Below are 16,721 nucleotides of genomic sequence, written 5' to 3'. Positions count from 1 at the left end.
ATGACGTCGACAGCTAGCCGCTTCTTTTTTTTCCCCGCTTCATTCCTCGCGTTCATTTCAAAACCCACTGTTTACTGACTGAACCTGCAGAAGCATTTTAATAAAACATGAATTCAAACGCTGCTCTTGAGTCTGTGTGGAGTTCAGGGAAGTTTCCCCTCGAGAGGGTGGAGGGTTGTTTTTTAAAGTGTGATGGGGTAGCAGAGCAAGGCGGTGTCCTTGCTGTTGCTCTGGCTGTCGATCAGGACCAGCGGGTTCCTCTGGTGGTTCTCGATGATGTGGGCCACGCTGTCAAAGTACTGTCGAGACAATAATCACATCGTTTAAATGAACTGGTGAAGGTGTTGGTTTCTCTACCTCCTCGCCCTTCTTCTCGCTCCCCAGCGCGTATTTATGAGGGTAGTCCAGGAAGCGGATGGGGATGTTGTAGACCCGCCCGTTGTAGAAGACCACTAACGTGTACGGCTGCTGGGCGTCTTGACCCGAACTCTTCCTCACCAGGAACGATCCGTCCTGCGACCGACAAAAGTCATGGGTTAACCTTGATTACAAGAGGTGAAGATGATGTTGATAGTTAGCCTTTCAATGATACCGGGAGACCTCAGGGTAGCGTCTCCTCCCTATTATTTTTTTCATGGTGTGTTATATGATTTAAAGCTGGAATGAGAGGCTTCTAATACTATCCAGACAGGGGCTTGTATTCCTTCATGTTCAGTTGATTGGACAGTCATACACCCGCCATGCCAATAGGTGGCGTTGTAACGCTCTCTCGGAAACAATGAAGTAAATGAGATGCATTGCATTAGAAAGCTTGCAAGGAGTTACCCAATTCATTGAGGCCTTCAGGAAGAACCCAATAGAGACGGGAGTAAACAATTACAATAAAAACAAAAGCAGAATGTATTCATGTAATTGCTAATAAACCAGCAATTCAATTTTTTTTTTAAAGGAATATATTGTAGCTTGTAAATGTCACTCATAAAAGCCCCAAACACCTCCTGAAAAAAAAAAGTGGAAAAAAGTGTTAAAATAATAATAAATGAGTAATTCTTGGGTACATGCTGATGTAGCTGAAAGAAGCTTCTCCATATGTTCTTAAACTGGGAACCATTGATAGAAGTGAAGGAATGAGCTCTTATTAAATCACACTGGAGAAAAGACGACGAAAAGACATTACTAAAGGGTACTTTTTTGGTTTGATTTTGTTTGATTTTCCATTGTAATGGAAACTTGGACCAGAATCTTGTCTGCATTTTTCCAACAAGTTCATGACATTTTTGTTTTAAAAAAAGAGAAGTATTTGTGGAGGGAAGTCCTTATTATCTATTGGTGGAACTGAGTCCGTCTCAGAGACAGAAGCTGAACTTCACCTCAATGGATGATTGTGTAGCTCACATCAGCACTGTCTTTGGAAAAGTCAGTCTCTTGATGTTTCGACCACCATGTTTCTTCAAAGGTTCATGAACTAGCTGGTGAAGAAGGACAGTAACTAGTGACAGGAAGATCCAACATCTCTGAGAAAACAATTATTTGTCGAACAAAAATATACTTTTGTCGTCTTCTCTCTAATCATTTGTATAAACGTGTGGCAGTTTTTTAAGCTCCTCACTTTGTTGAACTGTCCCACGGCGTCTCCGGCCATCTTCCGGTCGCACGTGCTGCTGAACCAGGGCTTGTCGTGCACGCCTGCGTCCTGCGAACACCATCGAAACGTCAAGAAGAAAAACCAACAGGACTGAGTTTTTAAATCTTCAGAAACAAACTGAACCTCGTCCTGATCCGTCTCTGCGTCTCTGTCAGCTTGTCCTGCAACTACAACCTTCCTGAAAGGAGGAAGAATAAACCTGAGAGAGAAAAGTCATGATAAGTCATTAGTTAAAAAACTAATTTCAGCAGTGATGCTTACATTGGTCGTTTAGTGTCCAGCGGAAACTTCGGAGATGATTTCAGGTCATTGTGATGGACGCGCACTGAGGGCACTGAGGACCACAATAACAATATGATCGATAGAATATATTTTTTATTTATAATGTTTGAATGTTGATTTTTTGGTTATATTGTGGCTCATTTATTACATTATGCACAATATATTTATTTTATCAAGTAAAAAAACATGTTGCCGTGTCCTCAAAGTTTAAAAAAGATTGTCAGTAAGACCAATTTAGTAAATAAAAGTATATAAAAAGTTACCTATGACACAATGAGCCCTGTGATGTTCGTTTATATTAAATATAGATTCTTCAAATTATCTTTTAAAAGCAATGTTTGTATTATGCAAGTACAATCAAAGGTCTTTTAGATATAATTAAACAATATTTTACTGTTGAGTGCAAATCTTTAAATTCTTTAAGAAATAAAGCATGTATAACTGAATTTAAACTGAATTTTTCTTTTTTTTTTTAAATCAAAATAATTACATTGTGTTTGTATTAAATTTTTTAAATATACAGATTTTTTAAATAGAATATGTTGATAACAATTGAGATTAGGGATCAAACTAGTTGTTCAGAGGTCAGTAGGTGGCGCCATCAGTTTAAAAATTATGTTTCATTAGAACAGTTGTTCAAAACAAAGGAAAATAGTGCAGAGACCGCCATCTAGTGGACTCTGAAAATAATGACACTGCTTCATGAAGCTTCATCAGACCATCACTAGTTTATACATGAATCATTTATAAGCTACTGACTCAAATGTTAATAAGCAGTTATTCAACATTATAAAGTACTCTTTAGAGTCCGTGTACAGCATGACCATCACTATAGTTGTACTAGTTATGAACAGTAATACAAAGTTATGTATTCATTAATGATTCTTATGTCTTTTCAGATATTTTAGAGATTATTTAAAAACACACAACATCAAATGTTGTTTATATATTTGCAGATTTTAAATATAATAAAACTTGATTTTCTTCACTTTAAGCCAAACAATGGATCAAATGCTTTATGTGTGTTTTAATTCATCCACATTCCCTGGAGAGTTTGTGAACTAATAAAACTTACCTTCAAATTCTATTAGATTCACTTCCACTCTCTGCAACAACAACCACAAAATTATCACGAGTTTGTCGACATATACTCATAGAAATCAAGTGTCGGACGTACTGGTTTGGGCGGAAGTTTCGGAGACTTTCTGAGGAATAAAAGAAATATTAAAACTTAATGAATCCCTGCACTCACACTCTCAGGTACCTACTCTCGAGGTGAAGGTTTGGGCGGGATCAGAGGTCGAGTCGGTGCATGATGAGCTGCGGACGAGACGAGATTCTCCCTCAGTTTCCTGCACTAAAACTTCAAGAGGACCACTCACGTTTATCTTCGTCGTCGCTGTCAAACGCTCCGTCGCCAGAGTGCCGGACCTGAATGTCCTCAAACGTCCAGTCAGCATCAGGAGAACATGGAGAATGAATAGTCACTTACGGGAGAGGGCGACGTCCTTCTTCGCACCCTGTCAGACAGTCAAGTTATCGGTCAAACATTCAAAGGTTAGAAAACACCTCACAAGTACCGTGGACTTGGCGTCGGAGGGAGAGGGAAGGATGCGATCGCAGGTCGTGGTGACCTGCAGAGAAAAATGTTTCATCATTAAAGATGAATCTTAAATGTAGTTTGTTGTCCAGAGAGTCGACTCACCTGCTTGTTGATAATGTCATTGAATTCTCCTGGTCAATCAGAAACACTCGTTCAAGTTTTTGTATTAAGTATTAATAGATGATATTGCTGTGGAACTTACTTCCATTTCAGGAACCTCGTAGCAGTCTAGAAACATACATTCGGATCAGAAGCAGAACATTATTATTTTTGACATAACGTGGGAATATTTTGTAGTAATGACACATGCACATAATAAAAGTAATGAAATTAAAATGTATTTATAATATCTAAATGAAAAAAATACAATAGAATAATGAATATTATGTATATATATATCAGAAATATAATGTGTGTGTGTATGACTTTTTACTTTTTGTTGGCAATGTCTTTTCATACATGTATATGTATTTATTTTGTTGTTTTTACATGCATGTATTGATGTCTGTATGGACGGATGTGGTATTGCTGCTGGACAAAATACTTTATCTATCTCTATCTATGTGTGTGTGTGTGTGTGTGTTTTTTTTTAAATGAGTTAAGTGTAAGAAAATGTTTTTTTTAATGTTATTTTCGATCTTGGATCACACGTTCAGTCTTTCTTATATCTGAATCATCTATTTTCTCTGTTCAATGTCTATTTGAGGAATTTACTTATCTTATCACAAGTTATACATTTTCCAAAATTTAAATCTTAATGTTTTTTAAACTTAGAAAACTTAGTGAAAAGTTTTAGCTGTCCTTAATAAAGCGGGAAAACGTTATGCTATTAAAGAAATAACGTATTAATACATCAAATATATATAATATATATATATATTTTAAACAATTTATCTGAAAATGAAAAATAAAAAACAACCAAAAAAAATCCCAATTACATAATAGTTGAAATAATTGCATTTATTTTTTCAATTATTAACGTTAAAGAAAAATAGATATTTATCTTGTTGCTGATTTTCAAGACGCAGTGCGCTCTGCATCCGCTCGAGGGCGCCAGATACTCAACCCAGCGCCTTTAAATCAGTTTCATAGTGTTTGTTGTTATCGGGCGTCATGTCGATGATGACTTTGTGTATCATTCAGCGTGGTTATTTTAAGGTGCAAAATGCAGAAGTGGATTTTTAACACAGACAATGTCGTGATTTGACATTATGACAAGAGTGAAAACAACAAAGTCAGTCTATGTTTTAGCACTTCAAGGTGAATTTAATTTGAAAATAGATCATTTGTTTTCTTTTGTAACAGAAAAATAAATGTGTTTCTATATAATTGTCACTTAATTGACTTCCTGCAATCATTTTTGGTTGCCAGAAATGACACATATTTATTAAACCTCCCTCTGCTGAGGGTGACACTTGAAAATGACCTGTTCTCCGACTCACCTGTAGGGGGCATCTCTGAAGGTTGAACATAGTTTTCCTCGTCGGTTCCATCATTTGGACTGATGTAGTCGCCCTGAGAGAGAAGTACATTCACCCGTCAGTTCAGATGAAGATATGAATGTGATGCTGAAGGTGCTCTACATCATTATCCTCTTCATCTGTGGGCTCCGGGGGTAGTTGTTTGGACCCTTTACCGGGCCTAAAACCCCTCCTAGGGGGTCTCTCTGGAGGGGTCGAGGATCCGTCTGGAACAGGGGGAACAGAATTCAAGTTAACTGAATTGTCGGGGGATTTCTGCTTCTCTAAAAAAAAGGTGTGCACCAGGATATTTGCTCCTCTGGAACTGTGGTAAGGTGGGCAGGTCCCGGTGAGTTGGGGGGGGCTCGTAGGTCTGCTCAGGATCCTCGTGCCACGAGTCGTTGTCCTGAAGAGAGATCGTCAGCTGAAATATTTCAACACACGCCGCCATGATTTTACTCACGTAGTCGGAGCCGGAAAGATCATCGCTTTCTCTTCTGCCCCCTGAGAGAAATATCATCGTCATGATCGTAACTTTTATCACCTTCATCCTCACCATCATCATCCTCACCATTATCACCTTCATCATCATTATCACCATCATCATCATCAACATCATCACAAATATTATCATCATCACCATTATAATCATCATCATCACCATTATAATCCTCATCATCCTCACCATTATAATCCTCATCATCCTCACCATCATCACCTTTATCATCATCATCACCATCATCACTATTATCATGATCATCATCACCATCACCTTCATCATTATCATCATCACCTTCATCATCATTATTATCACCATTATAATCATCATCACGATTATCATCATCATCATCATCACCTTCATCATAATTATCCTCACCGTTATAATCATCATCATCACCATTATAATCATCATCACCTTCATCATCATTATCATCATCATCATCATCACCTTCATCATAATTATCCTCACCGTTATAATCATCATCATCACCATTATAATCATCATCATCCTCACCATTATAATCCTCATCATCCTCACCATCATCACCTTTATCATCATCATCACCATCATCACTATTATCATGATCATCATCACCATCACCTTCATCATTATCATCATCACCTTCATCATCATTATTATCACCATTATAATCATCATCACCATTATCATCATCATCATCATCACCTTCATCATAATTATCCTCACCGTTATAATCATCATCATCACCATTATAATCATCATCACCTTCATCATCATTATCATCAACATCATCATCACCTTCATCATAATTATCCTCACCGTTATAATCATCATCATCACCATTATAATCATCATCATCACCATTATCATCATCATCACCTTCATCATCATTATCATCACCATTATGATGATGATCATCATCACCTTCATCATCTTCATCATCATCATTATAATCATCATCATCACCTTCATCATCATCATCATCATCACCACCATTATCATCTTCATCATCATCACCGTTATCACCTTCATCATCACTATTATAATCATCATCTCCACCATTATCTTCATCTTCATCAACATCAACATCAACATCAACATCAACATCATCACCATTATAATCATCATCATCACCACCATTATCATCTTCATCATCATCACCATTATCACCTTCATCATCACTATTATAATCATCATCTCCACCATTATCTTCATCTTCAACAACATCAACATCAACATCGTCATCATCATCATCATCATCATCATCATCATCATCATCATCATCATCATCATCATCATCATCACCATCATCATCATCATCACCATCACCATCACATTCATTATTATCAACACCATAATCATCATCTCCACCATCATCACCATCAACATCACATCATCGCGACCAACGTCGTTGTCGTCATCATCATTTAAACATAATAAAAAAATATTATTTATTAATTTATGAACCTCTGGGCATCAGTGCATTTTTGATAAAACTATTTAAAGGACAATAATTATAGTTATGAAGTATATATGAAAAGAGAAAATTGCAACATAATTAAAATACTAAAAAAGAAATAAAACCTACTTTATGGATAAAATGATGGAAACAAAGTTTGAAAACTGTGGTTGGGTCTTGTTATGTTTCAGTTGAATTCTCATGAAATTAAACCACAAGTTTCGATGCAGCTGCTCGATAAACATGTGAAACTGGACGACCAGCAGATGTGATGGTGCTTCATGGTGAACATTTGAAACTCACTTATCATGAAAACATCATCATTAACCATTTTATTTTATTTTTAAACGTACAATTGAAGGGATTAGCTTTATAAAATATTAAACTCAACTCTTTTTTGAGATTGTAATTTTGTTTCAAGAGTTTGTAAAGGTGCCTTGAAGAGATAAATGAGACTATGATGCTTCAAGATTTTCTCCTCTTCTGTGAAAACTTTGCCAGAGATTTCAGAATATCTTGAAAACAACTTTTGTTGAAACAAAGACACAACAACGCAAAAATATGTGTGAAACACAGACCAAAAAAACCCTCATCGTTGTTTAAAATCCCATCTTGAATAATGTATTACCTCTGTAATCTCGTGCTGGGACTTTTGGAAGAGATTTGCCTTTGAGCCTGGAAAGGGTTAAAGGAGAAGAAAGAATTAGGTCTCCTGGGTCTTTTTAAAAAGTGAAACCGCTGCCATCTGTTCAATTCTACGGTTGTAAAAGAGGAATAAAGATTCAGCGCAGCTTCGAATAGTCTCACGCTGACATTTACTTTATCACTGTAGGAAATAAATAGAAGAGGCCGACCTTCTCAACTTATCCAGCAAACCGCCGTCGTTTTTCTTGATGTCCTGGACGATCTTTTGTAGCTGCCTGAAAAAAAAAACACACAAGTCACGTGAAAAGTTTGACGCGTGAACTCCGGAATATTGGAAAATAAACGACTTCTTTCCCCTGCAAATCCACGGATGAACCTATAAACTGATTTGTAACGTGAACATGTGACCGTTAGCGACGGCCAGAGCGACAAACAAGAGTATAGTTTTTAAAAACATACTGCTGATGAATCATGCAAGTATTACTGTAAGTTTAAAGCTGTTTCTTTGAATTCTTACCGCATCTTCGCTGTGGCCGGAGCCGCCAGTTTGCCTATGGCCTCCAGATTCATGGTATATATCTCTGGTCTGAAAGACGCTTTTTTGAGCGTTTGTCAGTTCGTCCTGACTGCGGTTGTGTGCATCGAAGCCCTCACTTCTCTTTTCCACGGCTCATGACACATGCGCACACAAACACGCGAAAGGTTTCGACAATCGTGTTGCATCAAGTGAGTGGATGTAAAGAGCTGCTTGCGTTGTTTTCCTTAACAAAGTTATCACTGAATTTTTAGATTTACTTTAGTCCTAGATTTATTTCACAATATTCACATTTTCTTCTGTCGTTAATACATCCATGATTTGAGATGAGAAACAAACTTTCTTGAAATTATTTTGATTTTGAACTTCAAAATATACAACGTTTTATGGGTTGGTACATTTCTTAAAACAACTACTACTAGCACTGCTATTTACTAGCTAAGATAGTGCTGTTAGAGTCTAGCTAAGCTAGAACTGTCATAGTCCAGCTAAGATAGTATTGTTGTAGTCTAGCTAAGCTAGCCCTTTTATAGTCAAACTAAGCTAGCACCGTTATAGTCCAGCTAAGATAGTATTGTTATAGTCCAGCTAAGCTAACCCTTTTATAGTATAGGTAAGCTAGCACTGTTATAGTCTAGCTAAGCAATGCCTTTAATAGTCTAGCTAAGCTAGCTCTGTTGTACTCTAGCTAAGCTAGCCCTTTTATAGTCTAGCTAAGCTAGTGCTATAACAGTCCAGTTAAGATGGCACTGTTGTACTCTATCTAAGCTAGCCCTTTAATAGTCTAACTCAGCTAGCACTATTATAGTCCAGCTAAGACGGCACTGTTATAGTCTAGGTAAACTAGCACTGTTATAGTCCAGCTAAGCCAGTGTTGTTGTAGTCTAGCTAAGCTAGCCATTTTATAGTCTAGCTAAGCTAGCACTGTTATAGTCTAGCTAAAATGGCACTGTTATAGTCTAGCTAAACTAGTGTTGTTGTAGTCTAGCTAAGCTAGCGCTCTGACAGTCTAGTTTAACCAGTGCTGAGATAGTCTAGGTAAGCTAACACTGTTATGTTTAAGCTAAACTAGCACTGTTACTGTCTAACAAATATATTACGGTAATGGTCTAGTTTAATTAGCACTCTTATAGTCTAGCTAAGATAGCACTGTGATAGTCTAGTTAAACTGGCACAATTATACTCTAGCTAAGATAGCGCTGTTGTGGAGCAGCTAAAATAGTGTGTTACAGTCTACAAAGCTAGCGCTGTGATAGTCTAGCTAAGTGTTAGCACAGTTGTGGTCTAGCTAAATTGGCAATGTTATGTTCTAGCTAAGAAAGAAAATGTTTTGTTTATAACTTCCTTCACTTAATGTCATAGTAAACAACAACAAAACTAATTTCTAATGTTTTTCTACATCTGTGATGTCTTAAGAGATAGTTATTTATGATTTACTTAATATATCCACAAAAAGTAAAAAAATAACATTAACATGTAATTAAGTTCAAGATTAATTGATAATTATTTTTGAAGGATGTTTATGTGTTATGTGGTCATGTTGGTGATTCATGCTCCCGACAGTTGACAAACAATTTCCTTCCGTCGTACGATGAAGTGACAAATGTCTTACTTACGGTTGTTGTAAAGGGCCGAACTTGCTCACGTCGATGTCAGACATGTTCTGTGAGGAAGTAGTGTTGACACAAAGTTGACACAAAGTTGACATGTGGAAGCCTCAAAATGTTCAACAGGAGATGGCAGCATCTCACCGGTTTGCTGAAAGATTATTTGCTCCAGAAAGAAATGTTTCTCTCTGTAAACATACATCGTTGAATACTTCAAATGCTTCATACACTGATTATTTACTGCTATAGAAAACAAGTATACACTAGACTTTTTTTTAGTATATTTAGAGTAACTCGGTTTTCTGAACAGGACGTTGGTCTGAGTCATGGTATCACTTTGTCTCTTACAATGAAGTGAGTCAGGAAACCGACGGATATATTCATTAACTTTCGATACATGGCAGACATGAGTTGCTCACAATATTGACCATGTTTAACCACGAGTGATGAACAGCACTACCAACGACAATATACAGATATCAACTTTTTTTCTTTGCTCCACACAAAGAAACAAAAAAACAAAAAAAAGACTAATATTGCACAAAATATTAAAAAAACAACAAAATGATTTCAAGAAAACAGACAAAACTACACAATACAAATATTTTAGTTTTTAGTTTTCTTATGGTCATTACTATCAACAAAAAAAATAGAAGTATTATTTATTTATTTTTGCAAGGCAAAAATAGTAGTGTCTGAAGGAAGCGCATTTTAGTAGAATAAGACGTATATGTTGTGTTTTTTTGTGTTTTAAATTATGTTCTTTGGATATAATATGTGCGGTGGCGCAGTGGCCAACTTGTAACCTTTCTGTGTGGAGTTTTTATGTTCTCGTCATTCTGTGTGGGTTTACTCTGGGCACTCCGGTTTCCTCCCACCGTCCCAAAACACACAGAGGTTGATTGGGAATTTAGGGAAATTGTCGGTAGGTATGAGTGTGTGTGTGAATGGTTGTGTTTTCTTTTTGTGTCCTGCGACAGACTAGCGTCCTTTCCAGTGTGTCCCCTGCCTCTCACTTAAAGTAACTGAGATAAGCTCCAGCCCCACGACCCCCATAAGGGAGTACAGTAAATGAATGAAAGTTTCTACCATATACAAAAGTCTAGGGAAAACGTAAAGTCGAAAAAATACGGAATTTTCGTTCTCATTTTTTTTTCCTGGTGACTTTTTTAAAACTAGATTTTGTATATTCCTGTGTCCTTTTTTCTTCTATCGATACCCACGTTGGCTCTATTTCAGCATCATTCCTTTGACTCGAAAACAACATGTTTGCAGAAAAAAATTCAGGAAAAACACTTTTAACACTTAACTTTACGTTCCCGCTGCTTGTTTTGCATCTTCCAACAGGAAGTCAGCGCTTCATCAAAACATGGCAGAAGAATAAAAAAACGAATCTTATTAAAAAAACATTTTTTTTTGTTGGTAAAAAGTGGATCTTACTGCCGGCTCATTTGTGTATGTTGGAATTTTCTTCGTTTTTTTTTTGGGGTGTATTTTAATGTGTTTTGCTGAGCGGCAATTCTAATTCATAATAAATTAGACATGATTACCATAAAATATGCAACAAATCTAGTTAAATTATGCATTCATCCCTCCTTATTCATAATTCATGGCTCCGGGTCGTCCCTCGCTCGTCTCGCTGCTGTTTCACATTCGTGGGTAACGTCGTGACGACCACGTTTCGAAGATGTCAGGTGAGCCCGTCTGACGAAGCGAACGCCACGTGGTTTAATTGAAGCGGATGTATAAGGGAAGCGAATCAAAGACACAACAAAAGGAATGGAAGGAGCCTTCGGCAAGAGAGCGGGCGATCCAGTCTAATGGGAATATCTGAACCTGGATCCCGAACACACGCTTGATCATCCCACAGGCTCACCAAATAAATACGTATCAGCTTTAAAAAAAAAAAAGAAAATCAGGTTTAGCCTTTTGACATCGAATAAAATATCAAATGGTGCGCCCCAGCAGGATTCTCCACTCCGCTGCTCCTGTGTTGAATTATTTATACGAGTTTGCTCCTTCCAGTTAGACACAACAGCCGTGCACGCCGAAGCCTTCAGATCACAGAACAGGAACATTCCGTCGATGCTGTAAAAACCGCCGCCTCGCCCTGATATACCATTACAGGAAGCAGCTCTCCAGCAGGCCCCGGAACACGGCGTCCAATCCCCGCAGGAGCCGAAACACTGCATTCATACATGCATTATGAGGACGGACCGGGGTCAGGGTGGCCCCCGCTTGTATTTACTCGGCCCTCCAGAAGTCAGAGTGAAGCTTTAAAAACTGATTATGAAGAAATGTTACTAAGCTGGACACAATCTATTTATATTTTTGTATTTTTTAATTATGCAATTTAAAATATAAATATTTTCCCCTTTCGTGAATTTTGTTAGTTTAACAAGTTTTGTCTATTTTCAAAAAGTGAGTTTGTGTACCAGTTTCTAAAAACTTTTTCTGAATTCTTAACAAAGACTAAACCTCGTAACCTCTTGTTTGCCGAGACTTCAGACAGGGGAGAACTTTAAAAAGTAATAACTTCAAAACATGGTGATGATGATTTCTAAGTTTCTGCGGGCGAGAGGCAGGGGACACCCTGGACAGGACGGCAGTCTGTCGCAAGCCACACAAAGACACACAACCATTCATACACACAGGTTTTAAGTTTTAAAAAAATTATTTCTGCCACGTATTCCCTTATAGGGGTAACGGGGGGGATGGAACCCATCCTAGTTTCTTTGGGCGAGAGTTGGGGGACACCCTGGAAAGGATGCCAGGCCACACAGACATACAACCATTCATACACACACAGGTTTTAGGTTTAAAAAAAATGATTTATGCCTCTTATTACCGTGGGGGTGACAGAAGGGATGGAACCCATCCCAGTTTCTTCGGGGGGAGAGTTGGGGGACACCCTGGACAGGATGCCAGGCCACACATAGGCATACAACCAATTCATACACACACAGGTTTTAAGTAAAATAAATGAATTCTGCCATGTTTTCCCTTATAGAGGTAACGGGGGGGATGGAACCCATTCCAGTCTCTTCGGGCGAGAGGCGGGGGACACCCTGGACAGGACGGCGGTCTGTCGCAAGCCACACAAAGACACACAACCATTTCTTATATACACAGGTTTTAAGTTTTAAAAAAAAAATCTGCCACTTATTTCCTTGTGGGGGTGACGAGGGGATAGAACCGATCCCAGTTCCTTTGGGCGGGAGGTGGGGGACACCCTGGATAGGATGCCAGTTCACACATAAACATACAACCATTCATCCACACACAGGTTTTAAGTTATAGTTATACACACACCTATGGACAAAATCCCCCAAATTCCCAATCAAACCTCTGTATGTTTTTGGACTCTGGGAGGAAACTGGGGTTCCTGGAGTAAACCCACACAACACAGGGAGAACATAGAGAAAGCTTAACAAAGTGTTTCCCCTCAAGACCTTGATTTTTTTATTTTCTTTTCTCCTTCCTTTTATTAACTTCTTAACTTCAATATTATCTTTCTCGTTTTCATTTTTATGAGTTTTTATAAGTTTTCAGGAAGTTTTTTCAGGAGCCTCAAGTGGAAAAGATCTCTCTGGGTTGTTTTAATGGAGCGAATCGTTTTGGTTAAATGAGGCCACTTACTTATTAAATGATGATTGCTTACATTGCTTTGTATTTACGAGCAACTTCTCCCAACTGAAGCTGTAAAATTAACGATACAGGACTTTTATGGACGGACGCCCTCAAGACACACCCAAGTTATTAGAATTTATTGCACGCGGCGCATCGTTACCGACCGTCCCTCAAGTCGAGTCGTTTCTGAAAAGGGATAAAAGTGGAGGTTGCATAGTGACTGGGCAGAAACCGAGGTGCCAAGAGGTCAAAGGTCGCGGCAAAGATTCATCGTTAAAAGAGGGAGAAACCGGCAGAGATGAAGGTGCCGTCGACTTGACGTTCACGCCGGGGTTAGACGGCGATCAAAAACAGCCGTCACGCACTGTGATGTCACGCCGACATCCACGCTACAAACAAACGCCACTCAGGCGGACGACAGCCGCCGCCGCCGCCGCACGTACCGGCGTCACGTGATCACCTTGACGCCAGAGAGTCGGATCAGCGGTTGTCAGTCACCGTGACGGCGCTTGATGTCGCAATAAGGCTCGTCCGGGAGGTTGAAAGGGATTCGTCTGACACGTTCATTCATCATTTAATCAGAAATATGAACAACAAATCAGATCTGGGCTTTGTTCTCATGATGAAATGAGTCTGTAAAGTATCAAACACACAGGAAGCGACATAGACTTCAAACTCGTCAAGTGAAAAACTCCATAGATTAAGAATAAGTCATTCGTTTATATACTTCACACCGAATTATATCAAATATCATTTTTATGGTCGTATTTTAAAAGGGTTTTGCAAGGAAGGACAAGTAGCCCTACGCATACTAATAGTTATCTAAAAATGAATAGCAGGGAACCACAAATCTTCGATTAAATCTGGATTTGAAACCAAAAACCTGATAAACACAAAATAAAGAAATTGATACCATAGCTAAAAAAAAAACGTACATACAAATGTACAGATTAAATAATAATGAGAGAAAATAAACAAAAAATATAAAATAAAAACATAAAAAACATATGTTAGAAAACAATAAACTATAAATAAAAAAATATAATTAAAAAAAAAGTCATAAATAAAAAATAATTCATTAACAACAAAAAAAACAAAACCAAACGCTAAAAATCTTGTCAGTTCTTAATTTTTTAAACAGAATAAAGACATTTCTAGTGTGAGTGTCACGTTTTGTCTCGTGCTTTTATTTTTGAAACTTGTTTTGTCATTTTTCTGCTTCCTGAGTTCCACGGCGCCTGTTGCTCTAACAGCAGCTGCAGCTCACCAAACAATCCCCACCTCAGCAGCAGAACTTAAAGCAACCTCTCCCGCAGCAACAGGCGCCAGATTACGATCGTCATCTGGTATGCACGTTCTATATTTCTCTCTTTGTGGATTATAATTTTTGGCCTCCTTGTGCCTCAGCCTACATTTTGCAGTTTTATTCAGCGTGTTTTTTGCGAGCTTTTGTTCTCTGACTGACTTGTGGTGTGGAGTTTACTTTAGACAGAAAACTTTTTTTTTTTGGAGCTACTGAAATTAAAACATTTTCATTAATTGAGTTAATTTTCTGTTTGCTTGTTGCATCTGCACTTGGGTGTGATTTCAGTCTAAGCCTCACAGTGTTGGCTGAGATTTGTGGCTTTAAAGCTCAAAGAAACTGCTGTTTAAACATTTATTTTACGACTGGAAGTCTGTAGAATACAACTTTAATCTAGTCTTTCCTTCTTTTTTTTTATAGGGAAGGATGATCAGAGCTACGATATATAGACTCAAGTCTAAACCTAGTTGGTGTTGGTAAATTTTAAAAATTATTTGTGTGAAACATTTTTTAATTCCTTGACTATTATTTGGTTTGTTATTTGGATTCCATGCAATTTTAAATGCGTGATTTACCTTTTTCTGCGATTGTTTCTTTTTCACAACAAAGCCCTCTAGTGGACAGTCGAATAACAGGACATATAAACCGTTAATTAAAGCAAATCATGTGAAAATTATGGTGGATATTAGGTGGACATTAGGAGTAGTTTTCATTTCCATAGTTTTCTTTTGAAGATAAAAAGCAACAGTTGAAAAAATGATTTAAAAATAATTCTATATATTTCAACCATGTTTTGTTCTAAAGTCTGCTTTGTCTGAAAAGTCCAGCGTTTCTCCAACAGAGATTATGTTGCAAGAGGAAGTGACATTTCTCAACCAATCGCTGATGAGGCGAGTTGATAATAGGGAGCAGAAGTACAGAAGTGGTCATGACGACAGAACCACAAATTGTTTTACAGGTTTGTTTGAAACCAACATGTTTTGAATGACAGAGAGATGGAATTTAAATGGAATGACGTGGAATTATGAATGTCATTCATGACAATTCAGAGATGTGGAGATTTATCATGTTTAATAGAGCTTTTTGAAAATGGATACTTTCATTAAATTGGATTTATCATGTCTGTCAACAGAGAAACGTCCTAAAAAAACTTTTACTTTTAAATTGTTTTGAAGGGAAAGTAATTGTATCTACACTGTGTTACATGAAACTCACAACATATTGTGAAACACAATCAATGAAATGTTGAAATGTCACTATTTAAACTGAAGTAACAGTTTCCGTTTTAGGTGGACAGATGAGTAAGAAAAAGCAAAAAAATACTGATAATCTGAATAGGACTAAACGTATATTTCATTCAATCTTTTATCAAAAACATTTATAAAAAATAATTAGGGTTTTAAAAAAAGGTGTCCCCTGTGAGGTTTGAAAATTAATAAAATAATATATATAATCAAGATATGTAGCATGTAAAAGTCTAAAAGGAGTGACAATAAAAAACAACTTTTAATATAAGTTCAAAGTGATCAAACTCACCAGGAATCTGTGTCCGTTGATCCTCAGTCGCAGGACGGTGTTGGCACAATCCTCCATCTGGTACTGGAGAGAAAATGAAGTTTTTAAAATTCACGTCCGAACAAGATGAAGGAGAAGAAGAACCGAAGCCCACTTTGAACTGAGAAAACCCCACCTTGGACAAGAAGAAGGCCACCTGGGCGGCCCCCCAGCTCTCGCACTCCTCTCTGGACGGCAGGTTCATTTCCTCCAGCGACGGGGAGCCTCTGAACTGTGGGGAGCGCGACTGTGTTCTGACAACATGAAGAAGTTCAGGGAGCTTCCTTCATTACCAGAGAAAAAAAAAAGTAGGTATGTTGCAATTGATTTTCAAAACGAGTAGGAAAATGAGAAGCGAGGACTTCCTCAGTTCTGACGCCACACACACACACACACCTTTCACTGGAGGTCAAACAGAGTGAGTCCTTGTGACGCAGACTTGTCACTTCCTCCTGTACCTGCAACCTTTTCTCACATTTCTTTGTCACCTATGTCTCAAATATCAGCCTGTGCTTCT

General features: G+C 37.8%; 1 protein-coding gene across 2 annotated transcripts; it reads right to left on the bottom strand.

The window, feature by feature from the left end:
• Positions 1–70: 70 nt before the first annotated feature.
• Positions 71–16,446, bottom strand: blnk (B cell linker). Of its 2 annotated transcripts, XM_087802304.1 has the most exons (22): positions 16,341–16,446; positions 16,187–16,249; positions 9,727–9,773; positions 7,785–7,850; positions 7,559–7,605; positions 5,454–5,494; positions 5,294–5,396; positions 5,114–5,217; positions 4,973–5,045; positions 3,733–3,758; positions 3,633–3,661; positions 3,508–3,561; positions 3,420–3,447; positions 3,310–3,358; positions 3,196–3,247; positions 3,105–3,132; positions 3,003–3,033; positions 1,907–1,979; positions 1,769–1,844; positions 1,610–1,693; positions 358–513; positions 71–299 (listed from the first exon to the last, which is right to left on the bottom strand). In XM_087802304.1, the coding sequence occupies exons 1-22, from the start codon at positions 16,407–16,409 to the stop codon at positions 183–185; spliced, it is 1,416 nt and encodes a 471-aa protein (XP_087658430.1). In that variant the 5' UTR covers positions 16,410–16,446; the 3' UTR covers positions 71–182. The 2 variants fall into 2 exon arrangements, with proteins under 2 accessions (XP_087658430.1, XP_087658431.1); XM_087802305.1 differs by lacking the exons at positions 9,727–9,773; positions 16,187–16,249; positions 16,341–16,446 and adding an exon at positions 8,093–8,211.
• Positions 16,447–16,721: the final 275 nt, after the last annotated feature.

This window comes from Callionymus lyra, chromosome 11, assembly GCF_982586985.1.
Source record: "Callionymus lyra chromosome 11, fCalLyr1.hap1.1, whole genome shotgun sequence".
Lineage (NCBI taxonomy): Eukaryota > Metazoa > Chordata > Actinopteri > Syngnathiformes > Callionymidae > Callionymus > Callionymus lyra.
The sequence above is the reverse complement of the archived record's forward strand: the minus strand, read 5'-3'. Positions and strand labels throughout refer to the sequence as shown.